Source organism: Helobdella robusta (assembly GCF_000326865.2).
Source record: "Helobdella robusta unplaced genomic scaffold HELROscaffold_2, whole genome shotgun sequence".
NCBI lineage: Eukaryota > Metazoa > Annelida > Clitellata > Rhynchobdellida > Glossiphoniidae > Helobdella > Helobdella robusta.
In genome coordinates, this window is record NW_008704083.1 from 2,146,517 (window position 1) to 2,156,854 (window position 10,338).

General features: G+C 30.4%; 1 protein-coding gene across 1 annotated transcript; it reads right to left on the minus strand.

The window, feature by feature from the left end:
• Nucleotides 1-8,872: 8,872 nt before the first annotated feature.
• On the minus strand, nt 8,873-9,873 carry HELRODRAFT_160125 (hypothetical protein; the record flags this gene model as incomplete). Its single annotated transcript, XM_009017133.1, has 3 exons — nt 8,873-8,968; nt 9,307-9,548; nt 9,732-9,873. 3 exons carry the CDS (start codon nt 9,871-9,873, stop codon nt 8,873-8,875), a joined length of 480 nt encoding a protein of 159 aa, XP_009015381.1.
• Nucleotides 9,874-10,338: the final 465 nt, after the last annotated feature.

Consider the following 10,338-nt stretch of genomic DNA (forward strand, 5'->3'; position numbering starts at 1 on the left):
ATTTGTACCTTTAATTAGTTTACCAACACGAATATTTTCTAATTCGTCGTCAATTATTGACAATATTTTAACTAACAATATTTTACCTCATCAATGGGGCGTCATTAAATTAGATTTATCTGACCATTTTCCGATCTTCTATGTTATTGAAGAAATAGATGTACATCGAGAAGTATCAGGTATTTATCACTTTGGTTTATCCAAAACTGAAATCAAACAAATCATATTATCCTTATCTCATCTTTCTTGGGATTCTCTTTTTGCTAAAAGTGATGTTAATGAATGTTGTAAAAATTTTTACCAAATCCTAAATAGTACTTTTAGCAACTGCAAGAAAAATACGAAATCATTTAAATTGAAATTTAAAAAACCATGGTTTAATCTAATATTAATCAATTTTCTCCACTTGCTGAAAGTAAAAAATAAATTATACTCCAAGTTAATGAAATGTCCAACAGCATTAAACCTAAATAACTAAAAAATTGCTAGAAATAATTTCACGAATTCCAAACGTAAAGCTGAACGCCAATTTTATGATTTGAAATTAAACAAAATTAACACAGACATTAAAACCAAATAAAATTTAATTAATGATATGTTAAATATTAAAAAACCTTCATCAAAAATAGGAAGTCTTAAAAGCAATGGTTGTAAATACACAAATACAATAGACATTTGCAACATTCTTAGTCATAACTTTGTGGACACCATCAACATTTTACAGCAAAGTTTTGAACCGGTGGATACTCAACATCACAAAATTCTGACCAAACCCAATTTTAACTTCATTTTTCTTGATTTTGTTAGTGAAAATGAAATTCGAAACATAATCAAAAATTTCAAACCAAATAAATCTATATCGCATGATGGATTTAATGTGTATACTGTTAAATTGCTAGTTGTTGAGATAATTAAACCTATTACTCATATATGTAATTTGTCTATAAGTACCGGAGTGTTCCCTGACAATTTAAAATAGCTAAAATAGTGCCCATTTGCAAAAAAGGTGATAAAGAAAATGCAGACAATTATCGGCCAATCTCATTATTGTCACCATTTTCAAAAATACTGGAAAAAGTAATGGCAATAAAAACAAATTCGTTTCTCTCCCAATTCAATTTACTATTTGACAATCAATATGGATTCAAAAATGGTCAGTCTACTGAATTGGCTGTGTCTGAACTGATCCAAAAAGTGATTAATAACATGACTCAATCTAAATCAACTATTGGGATTTTTATAGACTTATCAAAAGCTTTTGATTTGATCAACCATGATCTGTTACAAAAAAAACTTGGCCATTATGGCATCCGAGGAACAGCCAATGAGTGGTTTTAAGCTATTTATAAAACAGATTTCAATATGTTTCTTTTTATGATGTTAATTCAGATTCTCTCCCACTGAACTGTGGAGTACCTCAGGGATCCAACCTGGGGCCACTACAGTTTATCATCTTTTTTAACGATTTACCAAATGCCTTAAATATATTAAACTGTATACTTTATGCAGATGATACTAATATATTTTTTCTTCCGAAAATCATATCAGTCAAATTGACTAAATAAATGAAGAGCTGCATAAATTTGGAAATTGGTTCACTCTCAATAAATTATTAGTAAATGCATCCAAATGCTCTTACATCATAATGGGACCTAAAACAATAACTAATTAGATTCCGGATGTACAAATCAGGCTCTGATACAAAGAACAGATTCAACTAAATTTTTAGAAGTGTACCTTCAAAGAAATTTATCCTGGTCAGAACACATTCACTCCATTATCAATAAGACTAATAAATTTGTCAGCATCATTAGTATACTTTGAGCCAAATTAAATAGCAACTTAATGTTAACCTTATATTACAGCTTATTTATCCGTACTTATCATACTGTAACATTATATGGGAAAACTCTCCAGCTTACTTTATCAGTCGTTTGTTTAAAATTCAAAAAAGATTTGTTAGAATATTTTATAAACTCAAATATAGAAACCATGTCACTCATCTATTTCCAGTGATTAAGATTTTGACAATAAAACAACTCTTCGTATATTATGCCTCTATTTTTGTTTTCAAATTTCTTCGCAACAAACTACCAGCATATTTTAAAAATTGCCTAAGCTTAACATGTGACTTGAACATCAGAACGACACATCATTTAAAGACATTTTACATACACCCACAGAAATCCTTAGGTGTCCGTCAAGTTTGTTGTTCGCTGGGCCTAAGGTTTAGGACAATACAATTCCATGCAACATAAAGAACATTGCTAACATTGTTTTGTTTAGAAAAAAGTTATTTGAGTTTTTATTAACAATTAACCCACCATAAAATCATATAATAAATATATGGTTCGATTTTATTATCATATTCATTTAATTTCATATGTAGATATATTCGTTTATTTTGTTGCCACCCTTTTATGTCGATTTACTCTTTAAATTTCATTTCACTGTTTTGGTTGCATTTTGTCAAAGGACGTATAATAACTAATTATTATTTAACATAATAGTTTTGACGTTTTTTTCCTCTTCTCTTTCTTCGCTTTACCGAAGTGACACGTTGGTCTATACAAGTTAATTTTCTTATTTGGTCTCCAAGATTGCTATTTTTTATTGTGCATTTTTTTGGTTTTAAATAAATAAAATAAATAGAAATAAACATTAAATTCCATGTAATACAGTACATGCATAGCAAATTTTGACATTAAGAAATGTTAATTTGTTTATTGGAAAATTAACCGGTTTATATCGAGTAAGAGTAACAATCAGGAAATTATCGATAAAACGAAAAATTATGGGCATTTATTCGGACAATGAGAAATTATAGGAAAATTATATCAGGAACGGTACAAAAAACTATAATTTCTAATGGTAATAATAGCGATGCCCATAAGGAATTCGAGATTTTTTAGTTCATAGCTTTGGGGAAGAAGATGACTAATGTGCGTATGTATTTTCACGCACACTGGAGCAACCGAATATTTGCGATAAGTTTGATATTAAAATGCGTAACAACACTGCAGCGTACATCTAATAACATTTACTATTCTTCTAAGCTGAAAACACACACACACACACACATATATATATATATATATATATATTAAAAATTGTATAGTGACTATAGGTTGATGCACATTTATATTTTAAAGCCAAGGTGTTCTACTCATTATAAACCTATTACATATAAAAAGATTGAAAGAAATATTGCGCAGAATATTACTCATCATTTATCCTTTATCACATCTCACGTACATACACACACACACACACACACACACACACACACACACACACACACATATATATATATATATATATATATATATATATATATACACAATATTATATAAGATATATGCTTTGAAGCATATATATATATATATATATATGCTTCAAAATATATATATATATATATATACTTACATACATCTAAATATACATACATACCTACATATATATACACACACATACATACATACTCAACGCCCAACGGAGTTCTCACAAGCATACATGCATACATACATACATAGGACACACGTACATACATTTATCTATATATACGCACACACAATACATACACATACATAATACATACATCATTTCATAAATATACATAGGTACGTAGGTATCTCAATATACGTACATAGGTATCTCAAACTTTCAGCAAAAATGTTGCACGAACATTATTGTATTCATTTGTTTTCAAGCGCGGTTCGTGCGAGTGATGAGTTTTGAAAGTGTTCCCTTTTAGCTTTTCTAGCTTATACATACATATATATAAACATATATATATATATATATATACATATCTAACTTATACATACATATATATCTTTATATATATACATATATAGATGTATATTATATATATATATATATAGAAGGAGAGAGAGAGAGAGAGAGAGAGAGATAAACATAAAGAGAATTAATTAATTTAAATTTATAGATGGGTATAAATTTACAATTTTAATTTATTTTACAAAGTTTACAATTAGCTTACATTTGAAAGTTTTTGCAAGATAATTAAATTTGCTAGTTTCATGTGGGGATAGCAAACTATAATATCAATTTATAATTCGGATTCACAACTAGAACGTTCAAGTGAAGTTTTTTTAATTTTTTTTCCATTGTTCCTTTAAATAACTTGATTCGTGCTCTTATTTAACTATATGCTTATCTTAAATAAAATGTAATTTTGTGTTGTTCATTTTTGGATTGGATACTATATCCAATTCATTCAGTTTTACCACAGACAACTTACATATCGTTTTATTCTATCGTTGGTCCACTTGATTGACTTATGATCAGTTTAACGACTATAAATGAACTGCAGGATGTTGCAATTGCGGCTCGTGTCCTTACCAATTGTTTCTTCCGCTATTCTATCATTGTTAGATGATAACTATAATTTTTTAAAACTCTAATTTTGACTTGTGAACTGATGTTCGAAATTGAATTTCGTGTTAAAGAACCTTAAAAGTTAAATTGTATTTATTTTACATTTCTCAAATTGGTAATTAAAATTTAGATAACGGTTGTAATGAATAGATAAGCCATAATTATAAAATTAGAACAATAGAAACAGTCGTGTTTAAATTTTTTAAAATGTACAATTTATTTATAAAAACAGTATTTGATCATTAATTCAGTGATTGTTAATAAAAAACTAAAAATTTTCATTCAAAAGTTGATTGAAGCTGCTGTAGGCACATTTATTTTCATCTGCACTAATTTTTTATTATCAACTGAATGGATTGCATAAAATTAACTAAAAAAGAAAAAAATTTATGGCAGAAAAAGTTAAAATAATTTATAGCCAAAAATTAAAATAATTCAAAAATTATTGCAGTTTAGATATTTGTATTTGATGACTTGTATAGCGCCCCTCCAGAATGACATCGCTGTGGATTGTTGAATAGATGATTTTTTAAACGTTTCTTGAACATCCATCGATCCATGCCGCTGAATCATTTCAGATCTGTTGGCAGTGCATTCCAAATTTGAGCTGACGACACCGAAAATCTTTTTCTTCCAAAGCGTGAAGATTTGTGCTTTGGGATCACGAGATCTCCATTATCAGAAGATTTTAGTCTGTTTCTGTTTGTAACCTCAGATACTGGTTGGAGCTGCTCTCTCAGATAACATGGAGCCTTGCCAGCCAGTAAATCTCTGACAAGGATAGCCAATTTAAACAAAACTCTTTCCGGCATACGAAGCTAGTGCAACTCATCTCTGATGTAGGCTGATATTGACTCGAACTTCGTGAATCCTGCAATCAGTCTTGCAGCAGTATTTAGCATTGATTGCATGTCATTCTGAAGGGAAACTTTTATACTGTACATTATTGCATTGCAGTAATCAATTCTGCTGCAAATTAAACTACAAACAAGTGCATTTGTTGTCTAAACAGTCAGATATCGTCTGATTGACCTGGTTTTATGAAGTTTGTAAAAACATCGACGGCAAAGTTTATTTACGTGACCATCCATTGATAGGTCAGAAACCAGTATAATTTCGAGATTAGTTACTGGAGATCTACAAATCATCTACAAACTGAGACCATGCGATGTTCCCATCCACATATACTGTGTTTTGTCAACGTTTAGTATCCAACAGGATTTGATGATCCATAGTTTCAAACGCAGCACTTACATCAAGAAGTGCAAGCAGTGCAATGTCTCTAGCGTCAATCTCGTCACAGACATCTGAAACCACCTTCAGTATCGCCGTCTCGGTTGAATGTGCTCGACGAAAGCCTGATTGAACCTTCGGAAGCAATGAGTTGCTGTTCAAATAGGCGAGAAGTTGACGAGCAATTATTGTAGTATTTATTGAAATAGGCCACAACATTACTTGCCAAACCTAGTTTTTTCAACAGCGGTTTCACCAGAGCGATCTTTTGGGACCTGGATAGTATTGCAGTTTCTAGATTTTATTAACCATGTTCTGCAAAAACGGCAAAAGTGAAGATATGTATTGTAACTTGCAGGACCGTAAAGTAATTATCTTCCTTAGGCTCACTGAATTCTGAAAAGTAAACACAACTGCTTTAAACACAGACTTGTTAAAACGTTAATTTCAATGCCAACCATAATAGAATCAATCAATCAATTAATCAATTAGCTTGTAAAGCGCTATTTCCGTTCCACAATGAATTTTGCAAACAGATGGGTCTTGAGATCCGCTCTGAACTTCGTAAGTGATGGAGAAGTAGGTAGAGAGTTCCAGAGAAAAGGGCCAGAAAAAACAAAAGCAAAAGAGTGTTCAACACGAGTTAAGAAGAAGCAAGAGCAAGAAGATGATCGTAAATCGGGCGTTTAGGTTCAACTAATATATCTGATAAGTACTTAGGAAATAATTTAGATTGAAACTTATATATAAATGTGCAAATTTAAAAAATTATTCCATATGTTATAGGTAGCCAGTGCAAGAGAACAAGATATGGAGATATATGAGAAAAGAAATTGGCACGAGCAACTAGACGAGCAACAGAGTTAAAAGCTTTACTTAAAGAATGGAGTATAGAATCAGGAAGACCATAATCAATCTTAGATAAGACTAACAAAGTAACAAGAAGGAGAAGAGAAGGATCATCAAAAAATGGCAAAAATTTTTTATTTTACGTAGATGAAAGTGAGAACTTCTAGCAACACTATTAATCTGAGAAGAAAAAGACATACTAGAATTAAAGATAAAGCCTAGACTACGAAACTTATGAAAAAAATCAAGAGTTTTAGAATCAGGTAAGATAATAGGAGGAATAGTAATAGAGTGTTTAGATTTATTAAAACAAATTAATTAAAATTTAGAAGGATTAAGTTTAAGACACATAGAGTCAGACCAAGCGATAATTGAAGAAAGACATAGAGATAGATTACAAAGAACACTATTAAGATTAGATGGAGGAAAAGAAGTATAAATATAAGAATCATCAGCATATAGTTGACTAGAGAAAGAAAAGTTATTAATAATACGAGGTAGTTCAGAGTTATAGAGTATAAATTGAAGAGGGCCAAAGATTAGTAAGTTAAATAATTTCATCAGAGGTACCCCGAAAGTAAGAGTAGAGGAGTTAGAAGTAGAATTATTGAGAACAACAGAAGAAAAACAATTACAGAGATAAGAAAACCAAGATAGACAAGAATCCGTAATATTAAAAGAAAGATCTAGCAGCTTCAAGAGAATAGTATGATCATCAACAGTATCAAAAGCAGAGGAAAAGTCAAGAGCAAGAAAAAGAATAAGATTACTATTGTTACTAAAAAGAAGGATATCATTGTGTATTTTGTGTAAAGAAGTTTCAGTACTGTGAGCAGGTTTGAAACCAGATTGAGATACAGATAGCAAGGAATTAGAGTTTAAATAAGATGACAATTGATAATAAACTACTTTTTCTATTATTTTACAGATGAAAGTAAAATTATTAGTCGGTATATGATTAAATAAAAAGGAAGGATCTAAAGATGAATTTTTAAGAATAGGAATAACAATAGAATTTTTATAAGAAGTAGCAAATTTAGAGGTGGAAAGAGATAAATTAACTAATTTTTGAATGATAGGATATAACATTAAACAAAATTCTTTAAATTAGAAGGAAGTAGATCTAGAGAACAAGTTGTAGATGACATAGAATTAATAATTTCTAGTTCAGTAGTAAGTTTAGTAAAGTTATGAGGAGAAAAATTAGAATTAAATGTTCTCAAAGAATTAATTTTATTTACAAAAAAGTCATGAAACTGTTGAGCAGAAAAAGATGTGAGAGGATTTCTTATGAAGAAGTTTAGATAGAAGAGACCACCTATTTTTAGATGTTGAAGCAGATATTATAGAATTTTAAAGAAAAATAAAGTGTTTAGAGAATAGTACATATTTAGAGTTAATTAACTCAGATTCATAGATAGAATAAAGAGAGTTAACCTATAGGCTTTCTCCAGTCTTCTAACACTTTTCTGACAAGCATAGTCGAACCAAGAAGCCTTACGAGAATAGAGCCTATAAGTAAAAGATTTAAGAGGAATAAACTTATCAAGAATAGAAGTAATGTAGATATTAAAAGCATAGACAAAATCATCAACATCAGAAAATAAGGAAGTATCAAAAATAGTTTCACTAAGAGATTGAAGAAATGTATCTTTATTAAGAGAAGGCCAGCATCTTTTATTTCCTAAGTTTTGAAATAGCCCACAACAAACCTAGTTATTAAGAAATTTGCAAACAATTGTTTGCAAATGCGTCTGGCGTGTTTGAAGCAGCTGTGCACATGGCGCCATTAAATGTTTAATATCGTTTATTGTTATCATTTTGATGTTATTATTTTTATTTCAAAAATTAAAGGCAAAATTAAAAACAAATAAATTAAACTACTTCTCAAGTATACTATATTAGTATTCAGGAGTTATCCGATTTTTGTGAAACAATTTAATGAACGTATTCTAAAATGTATGAAGCCATATAAAAACAAAATGTAAAACGCGCATCATCCGCCGTTAATTTAATATATTCACGGTTTGTTTCTTGATTACTTGTATATAAAAGTAATCAAGACACTTGTACATACAAGTAATCAATACACATTCCAACATTCGATTTATTATATTTAGTTTATTGTATTTTACTTTTTGAACAATTGTTAGATCTACTCTTAAAGATTTTTCGAATTTTTATATTAACTGAAATTTCAGTTTGACAAAGGGCTTCATAGCCGATTTATAGCACAGATACAATTTTACAATCTTTCTAAAGATTACAAATATGGCAAAGATAACAATAATCAACTAATAAATAATATAGCGCAATTCGGTCACTTCCACGGTTATAACATTACTCCCACCTTAGCCTGTTAGTCTCTAACATAGGCCTTACTTCTATTCTAATGGACAACTTCCATCCTTGTCCATTTTCTTCCAGAATCATTGGTCCTATAGATCACGCCATTTATCTTGTTAGTGGTCTTGTACCTGCCTTTCTAATTTTTTGGAAGTTTTGCCGAGTATCTTTTGTATCGATCTAACGAGTTCTATCTTTCTACTGAGTTTACACGTTGTAGAATGACTATACGGATAGCTTAGGTGCATATTGTAATATTCGTTGTTTACATCCTTTCTGTCGATCAGTGATGCAGCGATGAAAATCTCATCCTCATCAGCAATGAAGCAGTCTTGAAGGTCATCATCCAGATAGACGAAAACCAAGCTTTACTTCCACGTACGTGTTGGAATGGTTATCTCAAAACTTGAAATATCGTCTGTCCCAAATTATTGTCCTGATGCATATTTGCATTAACATTAAAATCACTTCACTGACGTCGTTAATCTCTAGGTTAATGCTCCCCCAAGTTGACGTCTTATCCAAATGATCATAAATTGAATTGTTGGTGAGTGTTGCATCGAAATCGTTGTTGCTACTTATGTTAATGCTGTCGTTGTTATCCATGAAAACAGGAGAGTTGTTAGCAGAAAGATCCGAGTAGTAGTCCCATTGCATATCAAAAGTTTCAGTATGTTTATCACTGTCAACTTCAAGACTTTTTTCAAAAACTTCATCGCCTTTGTCATCACCATTACGATTGTAGTGAGTATTATAAATAAGAGCAGGTAATTTGCTGGCAGAAAGATCCGAGTAGTAGTCTCAGTGCATATCAAAAGAGCCCATATCTTTGTCGGTAACTTCTCGAATATTTTTAAAATCTTCATTGTCGTCTTCGTTAGCAGCTTTATTATTATGGTAACTTTCTTTCTTCACGGCAACACTTGCATCGCTGTTAACACGTGCGTCGCAGTTATCACGTGTGTTGCAAGCGAATTCATCCGTAGATGGATAAGCCGGTGGGATAATTTCAGGCTCATGTAAAGCCGTTGCTCGTATAGCCATTTCGATTGTCTTTTCATTGGGTGAGATTCTTTTATAGGTTGATAGTATTATTCCAATCACTTCGATTGTGCGTTTATTGATCATTCTGCTCATATCGACTGAATGTTCATCAAATTTTCTAATCAGTTCTTCCACAAGATCCGGGAAATCAAATTCATCAGGACAAAATATATCAATTTGAACATTGAAGATGGTATAGGAATACAGAAAAAAGCTTTTTTGTTCTATCATGCATAAAATAAACAAAAAATTTGGTTTTGAACTATAAAAACTTGAAAATAATTTACGATCAAACGCTAGAAAAATCGAAAAGTTAAACTGAAAGTTAATTAACGCCAAACATGTTGTGATTTTCATCAATAATTGCATATATATATATATATATATATATATATATAATTAAAATTATTGATATATATTGAATTAAGACTGAAATGAAATTATTGATAAAAATCACGGCATGCT